The 16,782-nt window shown below is 38.5% G+C and overlaps 2 protein-coding genes across 2 annotated transcripts; both read right to left on the bottom strand.

Moving 5' to 3' along the window:
* Window positions 1-3,710: 3,710 nt before the first annotated feature.
* Window positions 3,711-6,285, bottom strand: LOC123508907 (medium-chain specific acyl-CoA dehydrogenase, mitochondrial-like). Its single transcript, XM_045262918.1, is given in 5 exon segments — window positions 3,711-4,182; window positions 4,185-4,218; window positions 4,985-5,155; window positions 5,521-5,678; window positions 6,078-6,285. Coding segments are annotated over 5 exon segments (672 nt in total). The 5' UTR covers window positions 6,271-6,285; the 3' UTR covers window positions 3,711-4,066.
* Window positions 6,286-7,103: 818 nt separating this feature from the next.
* LOC123508810 (medium-chain specific acyl-CoA dehydrogenase, mitochondrial-like) lies at window positions 7,104-16,515 on the bottom strand. Its single transcript, XM_045262726.1, is given in 11 exon segments — window positions 7,104-7,612; window positions 8,371-8,541; window positions 8,906-9,063; window positions 9,464-9,633; window positions 10,214-10,301; window positions 10,304-10,367; window positions 10,787-10,867; window positions 11,393-11,539; window positions 12,876-12,997; window positions 13,312-13,420; window positions 16,399-16,515. Coding segments are annotated over 11 exon segments (1,281 nt in total). The 5' UTR covers window positions 16,417-16,515; the 3' UTR covers window positions 7,104-7,459.
* Window positions 16,516-16,782: the final 267 nt, after the last annotated feature.

Raw genomic sequence — 16,782 nt, 5'->3', positions numbered from 1 at the left:
AGTGAAGGAGTATAGTGGGCGGTCCTCCTCCTCCTCCTCCTCCTCCTCTTCCTCTTCCTCCTGTTCCTCGCGGGGTTAAGTGTGGCGGCGACCTCCTGCTAAACCGATATATCCTAATGATTTCCTGCCCTGTAATTACGCTCCATTTACACTACAGAAACAAATCGCTCTTATATTTCCATAAGATTGTCTGGCCGCTCGTTTGTTTTGGTAAACATGAAACTCGGTCTTACGCTGCTGCTCAAAAAGGCACACTGGCGCCGCCGCTACCTCTGTCTTGCTCTGCCCGACGCTCATCCCGCCCCGCCCCACCCCGCCTCGCTGCAATGGTGACGTCAAGCTAAATTTAAAAATGGGTGCACTGGAAACCTTTGCTCCTTTATCCTGAGCTTCACTGCTGTTATTTTTCTTATACTGGATGGCTGGTGGTGGCTTTTTATCTTTCGGTTTGTTTATTTTTTATTTTTTTGTTTGTTTTTTATGTTGGAAGGAAGTGAGTGGAGGAAGTGAGTTAATTTTTTATTCATTTGTTTGTTAGATGTTATTTTCTTGTTCTATTATGCTTTCGTTTTCTTCTCGTTGCTTTGTTTTTTTTATTTATTTATTTTTATTCTTTTTTTATTTATTTATTTATTTATTTATTTATTTTATTTATTTATTTTTATTTTTTTTTTTTTTTTTTTTGCGTTCTCCTTGGTAATAGATGTTGTGTGGTGCCTGTTAGTGGGAAAGGAAGGAGGAGAAGGAGGAGGAGAAAGAGAACAAGAAAGAGGAGGAGGAGGAGCAGTAGGAGGACGGAACGAAACAAACAATGGCTCGATAATGGCACTAAACTGGAAGCAAAATTACCCCTCCATTACAACCAACACAAACCATTAATAAACCTTGTCGCTTAGGATGCTCTTGTCTCTTCCCTGCATTCACCTACCTCCCGCGCCCCCTTCGCTACCCTCGCCCCCTCCTGATGCACTCACTCTCAGCAATCAAGCTTATCCAGGTAACATAAGAAAGGTGCAAAAAGTTCATGGGAGACTTTATGTGGTATTCTTTCTCTATTCTATTCTCTATTCTTTCAAACCTTTCGATGACTTGTGATGGTATTTTTATGGATCTTGTTTAAGCTTGCAGTGTGAACGGTGTTTCCTCGCTGTGATTTCCTGGGAGTGTTATTATTCGCCTAGTGTTCTTAACCATGTGCACACGTAAGGAAATTCAGGGCGAAGGTGGTTGCGTCTATTGTGTGTGTGTGTGTGTGTGTGTGTGTGTGTGTGTGTGTGTGTGTGTGTGTGTGTTCAGTATCTCGAGCGAGATAAAAACAAACGAGCTTCATGTTTTTTATCCACTTTTTATTGATATCAGGCATATTATTCCGAGATAAATATAAATAAATGAGCCTTTAAGACTACTGGTGCCCCGCCCTCGCGTCGGGGCCCGCGGGGAACTGCCCATCACTGCTCAGGAGAAAGTCTTGGCGAACAGCCGTCGACTCGCCGCACAATGGGCCAGTTAATCAACAGTAACTCTCAACACGTCCTATTCATTACCACCTCGGGGAGATAATGGACGACGTAGTCAAACTTCGATAAAGGGGAACGTTTTGCCGCGTCTGGCTGAGCTGAGATCCGTGGCAACAGCGGGAAATTCGCCTTGAGAACCGTAAGAAATATTTAGGAATGGCTGAAGGTAGCACGGCGCGGTTCCCCGCCAGGCCCCGTCAGGCTGCACAAGACGAGGGTTTGGGCCGTGTAGCATTTTGTGGCCATTTAGCATTCAAGCACTTCAGCAGGAGAGTTTAATGGCGTAAATTAAATTCGCAATGACACAGATAACGAAGCTGCACCATGATGCAAGAGGCCAGGTATCCGCCGCCAGCTCCTTGAGGCGCAGACAACGCATGGCTGAGGCAGGTCTGATCTTCCGCCTCGCCGATGAATGGCGGGGTATAAACCCTTTTCTGCCTCGTAATAAGCAGTATTATGCCCCGCCAGGTCGGTTTAGGTTACAGCTATTGGCCGCTGCGAGATTCAATCCACCTTACGGACAGGTTAAATGCGTGTCCCCATGTGGGTAGGGAGAGATAAGGACCGCTGACGGCGAGCATAATAGTTTTCACACCCGGAGCCGCCGCCGCCCGGGACCCCCAGCGTGGCCGGCCGGTTGCCAGCGCCGCCTAGCCTTCAGTACTCCCCCGCCCCCACGCACCTCCTCCTCCTCCCTCATCTCCCTCGCAAATCATGGTCGAAATATCACGGGGGATCTATAACTGCGAATGTTTTTGGCAATCACGCCTCAGCAGAATTCACTTAAGCGTCGGTGATGGAAGGCGAAGCTCGTCTGCATACTTTTAGTCTCCTGCAGCAGACTGTGAGATCAAGGCGAGGCTAAACTATTTTATTGCTGAGATCCTCCCACCATGGCATCAGAGTTCATCACCACTTTATTGAATATCGCCAACAACCACTTGCCGGGGCGTAGCCAAGGCTCTCTGTAAGTTGTGAATTCTTGGCCACGCAAAGCATCCCGCTATTAAGTACCGACGTAAAATATAATAGTCGCTGCAGGAGCTCCACCGACTGGGGCGCCCCTTGTCTCTCAGGGGTGGCGGGGCGGCGGCCAGGGGGGCGGTGCCTGATGCATCCCGCTACACGCACATGCTTTATATTTCCCCAACAAGGACAAGAATTAAACATTCATATTTTCAACGAACTTCATCTTTCTCGAGGTGTCAGCGCCTGTGTAATAACAAAGGTGAAGGGATAAAAGTTATCACAGTAAGTACAAGAGAAGTTCAGGTGTGAAGGATAAAGAATATGAACATAATGATAATAATGATAATGAAAATATCAATAGCAATAATAATGATAATAATAATAATAATAATAATAATAATAATAATAATAATAATAATAATAATTATTATTATTATTATTATTATATTGTTATTGTCATTATCATTATTATCATTATGTTCATATTCTTTATCCTTCATACCTGAACTTCTCTTGTATTATTATTATTATTATTATTATTATTTATTATTATTATTACTATAACCATCATATAATCTATCCTTATACCTTTTAGCAATCCTTCACAAGGTGGATCAGATAATGATAATAATAGTAATAATGATATAATAACTAATAATTATTATTATGAAAATAATGATAATAATAATAATAGTAATAATAACAATAATAAAAATAATGATAATAATAATAATAATGACAATAACAATAACAATAATTAATATAATATTGGTAATAATAATAATAATAATAATAATAATAATAATATAGTAATAACAATAATAATAATGTATAATAATAATAATAATAATAATAGTAACTAATAATAATAATAATAGTTACTAATAATAATAATTTCTACCAGCATGTTACATGACTGAGAGAGCTTGTATATGAATAAAAAAAAAAAAAAGGACTAACTCAAGTGACATGAGGGAGAAAAGCTGTGGAAAGATGATTTTTTTCAGCAAAATAGTGTTGGAGACTGGCAAGGAATAACATCACTGATATACTAATGGCAACTCATATGAACTGTGATGACAAATTTCAATTACTTTCAAGCCATTGCCATTGTCTGTTGCTCTGCGCCAACCAACCCGGGGGTGTGGTGAGGGCAGCTGGGATGTGCATAATGGTTCCTACAGCATTACTGGACATGAGGAAGTAAATGAGGGAACCATACTCATTTCAACACATTTATTATCAATATATAAACCATTTTCTGAATTTACACACCTATCATACTTAGTTATTTACAGTTAATATCCCGTAAAGTGTAAGAAATTTTGAGAATTGAGTAAATACTAATTAGTAATAACAAAATGCTAGATAGTCCAGTCATAACTATCATGTACTGTCAGTGAACCATTGAGACACTACAGCTCTTGGTCATCTTTGGGATGCTAATTATAAGAAGAGATTAAAAGTAACTAAGATATATTGCATTGATAATTGCTTAGTACAAATAGTACATTCTGGTAGGCATCATAAGACTCCAGCCTTTATGCACCCTTACTGGCCTACACCCAAGGCTTCCCTTAGACCAGACCCATCTTGCAGCGGGCCAGGTGTTCGCGGGCAATGATGAGGCGCTGGATCTGGGCTGTTCCTTCATAGATCTGGTAAATCTTGGCATCGCGCATCAGCTTCTCAACGGATACTCTGTGTTGAAGCCATTACCTCCAAACACCTGTGTGCGAGTCATGGGAGTTAGTAAAACATCAAACTGCTGCTAAACCCAAATAAGGACCTTACTCATACCATTATCATTATCACTTTATCTAACCGCCTCCACAACACCTGTGTGACTCAGGATAGTAGTCAACACCTCAAAAAGCTAATGAACTCCAGATTTTCCCCTCGTCATCATTTTATCAAATACCATTACCTTCCCTCACAGTGTTAGTCAGCTTACATAGTCTCTTCACTTTTTATGTTCATAGGTCATTGAGTTAATGATTCTTTGACTTCACTTTGACTTCATAACAAAATTTATATAAACATACTCAGGAATTGCCTACCTGCTTCTGTATTTCCATCTTCCTATGACCTGAACTCATTTAAGGACATATTTTACCCCATTCTTTTAGCTAACTATCTTGGATCTGCTCAGTGACTGGCATCTCAGTGAGCCTTTTTGCTTAATAATTTCTGTTGCCATTGTCCAGATTTCCCCTCTTACATGGAAAAGATATAAATAAAATACACTAGTGAAGGGGCCTGCCGTGGTACAGTGGAACCATGCGTGCTTTGGGGTCCAAAGGGTCTCCAAGCGCATGGGTTCGAATCCTGTCTACAAGTCTGAGTGTAGGTTTGGCTTCCTCACTCAAGGCAACCGTTTCCTAGCAGGTGGGCTTTGAGATAGGTGGTACCCAAAAAAGTATTCCCTTTAGCCCATAAATTCCTGTGAAAAGCACACATGGTGAAAAAAAAAAAAAAAAAAAAAAAAAACTCACCTGGACAGCATTAGAAGCAGCTCTGTTGGCAGCATCCCCAGCAAAACCCTTGGCAATGGAGGCATAGTAAGTGTTACGGCGGCCCTGGTCCACCTCCCAGGCAGATCGCATCCAAGCCAGGCGACCCAACTCTGTCTCCATCGCCATCTCAGCAAGTATGAAGGACACAGCCTGCAAACCATGACAAAACACCACTTTTCAAGGCTCAAGTCATGGAATAAATCAACAAAACAAGGGCAAATTACCATGGCATTTAGAGGGATACACAATTTTTATATCTGAACAGAAAATGACTGAATTCAAGGATGAATTTAGTAAGATTGCATGTCAAGCAGTTTTCATGTTTCCAGTTAAGGAATATACAAACAGAACAAGGAAAACTGATGAGATCTGGAAGGTTACATAATTCTTACAGCTGAAAGGTATGTGACTGACTGTGGATGGAAAATAAGTAAGATAATAAGATGAAAAAATCAGATATGACTGCAATACACAATGAATTCATGAAGATTACAGTTGTTAGTGCAATATATTACCTGGTGGTTCACAATTTCAGTGCCAAATGTCTTCCTTTCTAGAGCATACTTTGTGGCTTCATCCAGGGCCCGCTGGCTCAGACCCACAGCCCCTGCAGCCACTGGGGGACGTGTGCGGTCAAAGGCACCCATGGCAATTTTGAAACCAGCACCCTCACCTGTACAACATCCATGAAATTAGAAAAAAGTTAAGATATTACAAGAACAGAGTGCCAGTGGGTAATTTCTCAGCATGGTATGGTGGTAACAATGGTACAAAGCCACACTACCCTGATGCTGTACTTTGCCTCACTCTAATTCAGTAATACTCAACAGAAATGTGTGGCTGTGTCCAACATATATGTAAAGGGGAATGACTCCATATATTCCTTGTTCACCATGCAGTCTTAATACCATTCTTATTTTGAACCTGCTAATATACCTAGATGATGCTCTGCTAAGACAACTCTGTACAAAAACTGAGACACGGATGATATTTAACACACATACAAGGGGTTCAGTGAATACAGCAAACATCACAGCAAGCTACAAGCGTCCATCACTTCATTCTGCATTACCAATGAGAACATTTTCCTTGGGCACCACCACGTCGGACATGGAGAAGCCGGCAGTGTTGGAGCAGCGCTGGCCCATGTTGAGTTCCTTGCGTCCCTTGGTCAGGCCGGGAGAGTCTGCATCAACAATGAACCCTGTGAAGGCCTTGGAGGCAGGCGTCTTGGGATCTGAACTGAAAGAATTAAATCCAGGCATTCAAATATTCCAAAAATTCTAATATTGTTTGTAATTGTAGAATAAAAATGTATTCTTAGCTATGTTATTGTCATTATCATTATTATCATTATGTTCATATTCTTTATCCTTCATACCTGAACTTCTCTTGTATTATTATTATTATTATTATTATTTATTATTATTATTACTATAACCATCATATAATCTATCCTTATACCTTTTAGCAATCCTTCACAAGGTGGATCAGATAATGATAATAATAGTAATAATGATATAATAACTAATAATTATTATTATGAAAATAATGATAATAATAATAATAGTAATAATAACAATAATAAAAATAATGATAATAATAATAATAATGACAATAACAATAACAATAATTAATATAATATTGGTAATAATAATAATAATAATAATAATAATAATAATATAGTAATAACAATAATAATAATGTATAATAATAATAATAATAATAATAGTAACTAATAATAATGATAATAGTTACTAATAATAATAATTTCTACCAGCATGTTACATGACTGAGAGAGCTTGTATATGAATAAAAAAAAAAAAAAAGGACTAACTCAAGTGACATGAGGGAGAAGAGCTGTGGAAAGATGATTTTTTTCAGCAAAATAGTGTTGGAGACTGGCAAGGAATAACATCACTGATATACTAATGGCAACTCATATGAACTGTGATGACAAATTTCAATTACTTTCAAGCCATTGCCATTGTCTGTTGCTCTGCGCCAGCCAACCCGGGGGTGTGGTGAGGGCAGCTGGGATGTGCATAATGGTTCCTACAGCATTACTGGACATGAGGAAGTAAATGAGGGAACCATACTCATTTCAACACATTTATTATCAATATATAAACCATTTTCTGAATTTACACACCTATCATACTTAGTTATTTACAGTTAATATCCCGTAAAGTGTAAGAAATTTTGAGAATTGAGTAAATACTAATTAGTAATAACAAAATGCTAGATAGTCCAGTCATAACTATCATGTACTGTCAGTGAACCATTGAGACACTACAGCTCTTGGTCATCTTTGGGATGCTAATTATAAGAAGAGATTAAAAGTAACTAAGATATATTGCATTGATAATTGCTTAGTACAAATAGTACATTCTGGTAGGCATCATAAGACTCCAGCCTTTATGCACCCTTACTGGCCTACACCCAAGGCTTCCCTTAGACCAGACCCATCTTGCAGCGGGCCAGGTGTTCGCGGGCAATGATGAGGCGCTGGATCTGGGCTGTTCCTTCATAGATCTGGTAAATCTTGGCATCGCGCATCAGCTTCTCAACGGGATACTCTGTGTTGAAGCCATTACCTCCAAACACCTGTGTGCGAGTCATGGGAGTTAGTAAAAACATCAAACTGCTGCTAAACCCAAATAAGGACCTTACTCATACCATTATCATTATCACTTTATCTAACCGCCTCCACAACACCTGTGTGACTCAGGGATAGTAGTCAACACCTCAAAAAGCTAATGAACTCCAGATTTTCCCCTCGTCATCATTTTATCAAATACCATTACCTTCCCTCACAGTGTTAGTCAGCTTACATAGTCTCTTCACTTTTTATGTTCATAGGTCATTGAGTTAATGATTCTTTGACTTCACTTTGACTTCATAACAAAATTTATATAAACATACTCAGGAATTGCCTACCTGCTTCTGTATTTCCATCTTCCTATGACCTGAACTCATTTAAGGACATATTTTACCCCATTCTTTTAGCTAACTATCTTGGATCTGCTCAGTGACTGGCATCTCAGTGAGCCTTTTTGCTTAATAATTTCTGTTGCCATTGTCCAGATTTCCCCTCTTACATGGAAAAGATATAAATAAAATACACTAGTGAAGGGGCCTGCCGTGGTACAGTGGAACCATGCGTGCTTTGGGGTCCAAAGGGTCTCCAAGCGCATGGGTTCAAATCCTGTCTACAAGTCTGAGTGTAGGTTTGGCTTCCTCACTCAAGGCAACCGTTTCCTAGCAGGTGGGCTTTGAGATAGGTGGTACCCAAAAAAGTATTCCCTTTAGCCCATAAATTCCTGTGAAAAGCACACATGGTGAAAAAAAAAAAAAAAACTCACCTGGACAGCATTAGAAGCAGCTCTGTTGGCAGCATCCCCAGCAAAACCCTTGGCAATGGAGGCATAGTAAGTGTTACGGCGGCCCTGGTCCACCTCCCAGGCAGATCGCATCCAAGCCAGGCGACCCAACTCTGTCTCCATCGCCATCTCAGCAAGTATGAAGGACACAGCCTGCAAACCATGACAAAACACCACTTTTCAAGGCTCAAGTCATGGAATAAATCAACAAAACAAGGGCAAATTACCATGGCATTTAGAGGGATACACAATTTTTATATCTGAACAGAAAATGACTGAATTCAAGGATGAATTTAGTAAGATTGCATGTCAAGCAGTTTTCATGTTTCCAGTTAAGAAATATACAAACAGAACAAGGAAAACTGATGAGATCTGGAAGGTTACATAATTCTTACAGCTGAAAGGTATGTGACTGACTGTGGATGGAAAATAAGTAAGATAATAAGATGAAAAATCAGATATGACTGCAATACACAATGAATTCATGAAGATTACAGTTGTTAGTGCAATATATTACCTGGTGGTTCACAATTTCAGTGCCAAATGTCTTCCTTTCTAGAGCATACTTTGTGGCTTCATCCAGGGCCCGCTGGCTCAGACCCACAGCCCCTGCAGCCACTGGGGGACGTGTGCGGTCAAAGGCACCCATGGCAATTTTGAAACCAGCACCCTCACCTGTACAACATCCATGAAATTAGAAAAAAGTTAAGATATTACAAGAACAGAGTGCCAGTGGGTAATTTCTCAGCATGGTATGGTGGTAACAATGGTACAAAGCCACACTACCCTGATGCTGTACTTCTGCCTCACTCTAATTCAGTAATACTCAACAGAAATGTGTGGCTGTGTCCAACATATATGTAAAGGGGAATGACTCCATATATTCCTTGTTCACCATGCAGTCTTAATACCATTCTTATTTTGAACCTGCTAATATACCTAGATGATGCTCTGCTAAGACAACTCTGTACAAAAACTGAGACACGGATGATATTTAACACACATACAAGGGGTTCACTGAATACAGCAAACATCACAGCAAGCTACAAGCGTCCATCACTTCATTCTGCATTACCAATGAGAACATTTTCCTTGGGCACCACCACGTCGGACATGGAGAAGCCGGCAGTGTTGGAGCAGCGCTGGCCCATGTTGAGTTCCTTGCGTCCCTTGGTCAGGCCGGGAGAGTCTGCATCAACAATGAACCCTGTGAAGGCCTTGGAGGCAGGCGTCTTGGGATCTGAACTGAAAGAATTAAATCCAGGCATTCAAATATTCCAAAAATTCTAATATTGTTTGTAATTGTAGAATAAAAATGTATTCTTAGCTATGTGATTTCTGTTTTGTTAATTTCCAAAATACTTTCTTACTGTAATGTGATGTGCCTAATATAACAGGTTTCTAGTTTCTAGTATGCCAGTTAGCAAGGACTTGTTACTACTGCACAAGAAAAACATAACTGAAGGGAATCTCTTAAGCAATTACCAACTTCTCTAATTATAAGGTTTTAAAAATACATTGTCATCCAAGAAGCAAGAGAAACATAACAGTGATTATACTATTCTCTTGAATTTTGGAGAAACAAGATGCATAAACATCATTTGATATACCTCCTGCAACACAAAGGATACGTCTCCACACATCTCAACTCTAAAATTTTTGTATTATCATACCATCTTCCACAAAATGTTCATAATCACCTAACATTATTTAAAGATATCACATAGAAAGCTGTCTATGTGTAAAGCGGGTGCATTCAAAGCAAGGTTTCCTCTATCTAGCCTTGGGAACATTGTTCAGGTCAAACACATCCCCTGTGACTAACCTGGTGCGTGCCAGGACAAAGTACCAGTTGGCCACAGCACCGTTGGTGATCCACATCTTCTGGCCATTGAGGACATACTCATTTCCTTCTTCTCGGCCCTGGTCTTGATGCCCGCCACATCTGAGCCTGCCCCAGGCTCTGTCACACCATAGCCCTGCACCAACACACACCACCATCAGGTTCTCAACTCATGTAAATGTTACAAGCACAAGTCGCACGAAGGAATTCATACGATACATAAACAAAGAAGAACAAAAATGCTCATCAAATAAAACATAAAAGCAAATTGCATTTTATGAAAATTTAAAATACCATTTTGGCACATCACTCTTTACAATCAAAAAAATTTTGTTATTATTTTATTACTAACTAATGTAATCTAAAACGAACAGCAGGTTCCTATCCAAAAATAAGCAAGATATCATTGTTTATAGATCAGAACCTTTATGTTATGTCTGCCCCAGCTAAATTTGGCACACAATCCCCTTCCACTTCTTGGTGCCAAAGTCAGGGAATTACATTTCACTTCTTGAGGCAGAGACAACAACAGCCTCCAAACAACACAACACTTACACACATGAGGGGTTCCTCCGTCATGCGGCCGAGGTACTTCGCCTTCTGCTGCTCGTTACCAGCAATGATCACCGGCATTTGCTGTGAGGGAGACAAGGAAGGCACTTGGTATCTCATCCAGCCATCAAAGTAAAATAGGTGTACAGTAATTATTCTAATGATTTGGCCTTTCCCCTCATTCATCTCAAACAGACGTGCAATTAAAGTATCAAAATATTTGATCAAACTTTCCAAGCTGCATTGAATGATTAAAGAAAATGTCATGAAACCAAAATTTTCCCAAGTTTTGAAATTACTTGCTATGGAGTCCTTCAAAACATATAGCTTTATAATGCATACAGGAAAAATATAAGTCTCATCAGTATAATTTTTGTAAGCCAAATCTACTCAATTAATAGGGTCTCATAGTAAGACTGAGAAATTAAGTGCAATATAATATTCCACACATGCCTTGGTCACCAGCCTAACTTGGGGAAGGTCAGCCAGAAGCAAACCTACTCCCTATAAGATGTGAACATCCATACAAGCTGCCCTGAAGCAAGAGAGAGAGATTACTCAACAAAATAATGATGATGGTGATGATAACCTGTCAAACCGTTATCTTACCCCAAGATTGTTTGCCTCCATTGCCGTCTGGATTCCGGTGCAGGCATAGGCAATCTCCTCAGTGATGACGCAGCCTTCAAAGGTGCCCAAACCCATTCCGCCAAACTCACCCGGAATGTGTGGGTTCATGAGTCCCAGCTCCCAACCCTGGAACAAAGGAGATACTTCAGTATATTTCAGTCATGGCCCCACCGGTCTTTTCAAATAGCATTTAATCTTCCACTGTTAGTTAGCATTTCTTTTTAACCCCTTCCCAGCAGAGGATCTATATATAGACGTTTCGAAAACGGGACTTTTTTGTCGGATCATCTATATATAGATGCTTGTTCTTATTTTACTGCACTAAGTTGTAGTGTCGTCTATATATAGACGATTCCTTACAAATAATAAAATTCATAAAATAAATAATTATTTGGCATCTTAACTACCCAAATACTGATCAAAATGACCTATCAAGGCCGGTCACCGCCTGTGCTTTCTTGATGGTAGACGTGCTACGCATTGAAACTAATATATACTGGAAATTTTTGCATTATTTACTTTTTTTTTATAATCAGCCTATCATGTCTAAGAGAAAGAACTGTACCACACGCCAGCAACATTGCCTAAAAATGAATAGTACAAATCAAGTACGTATGTGAAAAAATACAAAGAAAACTGGAAGTAAATTACATACATCCAAGTCACAAGTCCTGGATGTGAGTAAATAAAACATTCAAACAAACATATTGACATATATTACCACCAATGAAACACAAACAACACTTACATAGAGATTCAATTGTTTGTTCAGTTTTGTGGCAGAGTATATATATAGATTCAATTGTTTGTTCTGTTTTGCGGCAGAGTCTATACATAGATGTCAATCAGGAGTAAGCATTTGCAGGGAAACTAGGTATACTTAGACAAATGGATAAAAGTTGGTAGCGTCTATATAAAGACGATTTTTCATTTGGTAGTTTACTCATCTGCCCTGCTGCCAGGAAGGGGTAATTGCTAAGTAAATTTATTGCCATAACAACACACAAAACTTATAAAATTTAAAGACAGATTTTAATAAGGCACAGTCTGATAAGCCAAAACTTCTTGCAGACTGGGATGAATTAATAAGTAATATTTATGAACACAGGCAAACTGTACCAACTATAATCAGTAACAGATCATTAGATATACCAAACTAAATCCAATAAAAACAATGTTAGAAAGATAACAACAGTAAGAAGTAATGTCTACATTCCACAAGCAAATTTTTGCTGAACTAATTTATAACATGATAACATATAACAATCTTATCTCACTTGATTCACTATCAGGGTAAATTCACTTCAGGAAAACTTCACCAACAATCTTATCAAAAGAAAATATTTGGAACTCTAAGAAAATACTAAACACAAAACAGTAGAGGAAATAGTAAAGAAAACTAAATATATCAATGCAAAGTAAACATTAGTGGTGGTAAATCAATGTTTCAATAGGTACTGACTGTCTTGATGATCTCCCAGGGGTACTCCATTGTCTTGTCATGTTCGGCAGCCTTGGGTAGAACCACTTCACGGGCAAACTTGCGAGCCAGTTGCTGGATTTCCTTCTGCTCTTGTGTGAAGTCTGCCCAAGTGACACAAGCCAGATGAAAATAGATACAGTCATTTCAAATACAGTATATATTGTATTAAAAACTTAGCAGAAGATATATTTTAACTGCATGATTAAACTTATAACATTATCTGGGTTCACTAACATGTCCTCTCTTTAATGACCATCAGACAGCAAGATTTTAGACTTAAAACAACCTGATCTTCCATACAATTACTTCATCATATCAAAATTTTACAACATATTTCCTTCTAAAAATGGGTTCCTAAACAGAATTGAAAGAGCAAGTGAACAACATCATACAACACAAATCACTGACCACTCACCAAAACAAACACCACCACCACCACTCTGCACTCCAGCAGCGGCAGCAGGGGAAGCCTCAGTGCTGAGGTGACGCAGAGCAGGTCGGGATGCCGACACGTGGCGCATAAGCTGCAAGTAATAGTAAACAAAATCAACAGCTGCCTTCACATACCCACTCATTTGATTGCATAACATTATTGTATTCTAGAGAAAAAGGCAATAAATTTACTTGCAAACACATCTCATCTAGTTGACTCAGGTGTTATAAATGTAAAGTTGTGCTGTGATCACTCAAGATTGTTAGCATAAGTCAGGTAGTGCCATCCTTATTGGGCCACACTATGTGAATAAGTTTTTCTTTTTCTTTTTATGTAAGTGGAAATCTGACCAATAGCACCAAAAATTATTAAAACAAAAAGGCCCGCTTAGATCCCAGTCCCCGAGCAGGTTCAAGAGTTAGCCAAAAGAATGGGAAAAATGTATTGAAACCTCTCTCTTAAATGTGTTCTATTCTTTACATTCCCAGTCATAGCTCACCAGTATTCATTTCTAGGCTGTCAGTCCAGTATATTCCCATTTGTGACCAGGATTCAAACAATAACCTCTTGGAATGTAGCCAAATGTATCAAAGTAAAAGTTTCTACTACCTGAAGCTTTATATGTTCATCAATTCATATATTCATCAAATCTATGTTTGCCAAATTATATGTTTAATTGAAATTCAACTGATCTATATAATATTTTCTGAGGAAGAGCAAGAGGGTGCCAATCATTCTGCACACATGTAATTTTGGCCTCAGCAAAGAAAATAATTCAGTGTTTGGAATAATTAATGCGAGTGAGAGTCAAGGAATCTTCGTGTCTTAAAATAGCAACTAACATCTGACCCTCTTATTTCAATATACATTATATTTCTTTTCACAATTATGACGTGACATTACTTATCTTAAATATTCTCTACTTAGCCTTTCCTTTTCTTCTCTTCATAAAATTTTAACTTTTATGCATCTCTATACAACTTATTTGCCCACATAATTTATTCTACACATCTTTTATACTTAACATTTTTCTTAAATTATAACCCTATTTTTTGTCATTGAGTGTGAGTGTTGGCATTTATCCGAACCACATTTCATTAGACCATCGACCTGGTATATACATATGTAGATGCAACATTATTACATGCTGCTCACCTGGTTACCTAATTTCATAAAGCAATAATACTTGTTCATGTCTTTTTTTATGTGTACTTAATCTGCTTGATGATCTCTTTAATGTGTCCTGTGATTTAACTAATGTCTATTTTATTAATTCTTAGTACCACCTGAAAAGCTAGAGCTGAATTTTATTTTTATTCTAAAGTTTGAATTGTAATTTTAACATAATATATATTCAGCAAACAACTTTCCATGTGGAGCATCTTTAAATTTGAGAGAGAGAGAGAGAGAGAGAGAGAGAGAGAGAGAGAGAGAGAGAGAGAGAGAGAGAGAGAGAGAGAGAGAGAGAGAGAGAGCAATATACCCCTGACACCAAGATAATCAAAGTAAAGAAGCAACATCTCAACATTACAGATTCCTTGTGTGTCAAATGTCCAATGTGCATTGAACCTGAACTAGAACTTCACCCCAGACACTACAAGTGCCCTAAGTGTACTCCAAACCAAGCCTTGTTACCACACACTGCCAATGAATAAAACAATAGGGGCTCTTCAGGGAACCATCTAAATGTATATGGATGCATGTACCTTGCCACAAAAATCAAGAAAACAACACAGCCTTGGTGATGCAATATACGCAGCCAGTACAATGAGTGCCATAGATAAAAAGTTACATTATATTAATCATTGCCTTGCTTGCATTATTTAATCAGTGTAGAGAGATAACCTAGGTGAACCTTATTTTTTTAACCCCTTCAATACTGGGATACATTTTTACCTTGAGATTTGGATACAATTAGACCATTTCACTGGCATCTGGAATGATCTTTGGAGGGCAGGAGATTAAGGTCTTCACTATTTTAATCCCACACATGAATTTCTAAAGCTGTATAAATTCACCAAGTAGTAAGCAGAATGAATATGAAAATGCATCACAGTAATCAAGGAGTTAATTGTAGTTTTGTTGCCCTTACTTGGTGCCCCATCATAAAAAAAAAAATAAATAAATAAAATGAATACATATTAATAATGACAATAATGTAGATCTAACCTAACCTAATGGAAATACTTATAAAATTGAAAAGTATCATTCCGACACAAAACAATTAACAGCACCAGAAGTAATCCATGAAATCTTGACAGACATTTCCAGTAAAGCTGATGAAACTGAATAGATTTTGCAGTTTTTACCCAGTTGAAAAATTGAGGGTAGCTGTAGAACAAGTAAAATCATCAATAATTCAGGAAAGATGTTACCAAGTAGAACTCAAAGGATTAACTGTAGCAATACACATAACACATCCTTGGCAACTTAGTAGACACTGATAAACTTATGAATCTTCCAAAGCATGATCAGTCAAGGAGTGGCATTAATAAAATTTACATAACTAACATCAATGGCAAGCTTATATAACTATGTATGTGTTGCAACGGACAAAGGCGGCAAAAAAGCATATATCTAAAAAAAAAAAAAAAAAAAAACCTGGCCCTTCTAAGATGCTACTCCTCAAATTAACCAAAAGCATTATACAGATTTCACAAGTGTCTCGCACCTTGAAATATTGCACAGCTAACACATGCTTGCTGGCTTGATTGGAACATTGCTGAGCTAATAAATTCTCAATCATGACCAGCATACACAGTGGTCCGAATACAACTATAATTGCGTGTCTGCCTAGCTTGTGTAACCATAGTGGTCCATTACGCAACTCATAAATTATTGCTTACCACCACATCCCCGCTATCAAAAGTACTGGAAGCTGTTGTTTATGCGAGGAAATAACAATTAACACAGGTTATACTAAATTCTACCTGACCTACATTCGTATTATACAATTTGGAGACCCAGACGAGACCTTGGCTATGGTTATTTTAATTTTGTGTCTTTAAATGGCGCAGGGCAGTGTCTGAATTCTATACCTGGTAGAGTAGTCTGAGAAATGAGTCTCACCTGACGAAGAGCTGCCATGGTAAAGGTTCGGCTGTGATATATGAGAGATACTACTCGCACCTCAACTCTCTCCTTACTGCTCAACCTCTCTCTCTCTCTCTCTCTCAGATCAGCTGCATTGCCAGTTTAGGGAGGAAAATCTTTACAACGGGATGTCATTTACGTACTTCCCTTTATCCTTTACGCTAAAGCAATATTTTCACCTCTTTAAGGCTGTGGGAATTTTATTATATTGATGCTTTTCGCTATTTTGGTTTAGATTGCATACAGCTGTCTCCTAACTTTTTGGTAAATCAGGTTAGGGATAAGTATCATTGCACCGTGTTGATTGCAATAGAAGGTGTAGATCGCATACCAAAGTAAATTCATGAGACGCAGATCGCA

Source organism: Portunus trituberculatus, chromosome 25, assembly GCF_017591435.1.
Source record: "Portunus trituberculatus isolate SZX2019 chromosome 25, ASM1759143v1, whole genome shotgun sequence".
NCBI classification, from domain to species: domain Eukaryota; kingdom Metazoa; phylum Arthropoda; class Malacostraca; order Decapoda; family Portunidae; genus Portunus; species Portunus trituberculatus.
Note: the sequence above shows the minus strand (reverse complement) of the source record. Positions and strands in the feature narration are given on the sequence as shown.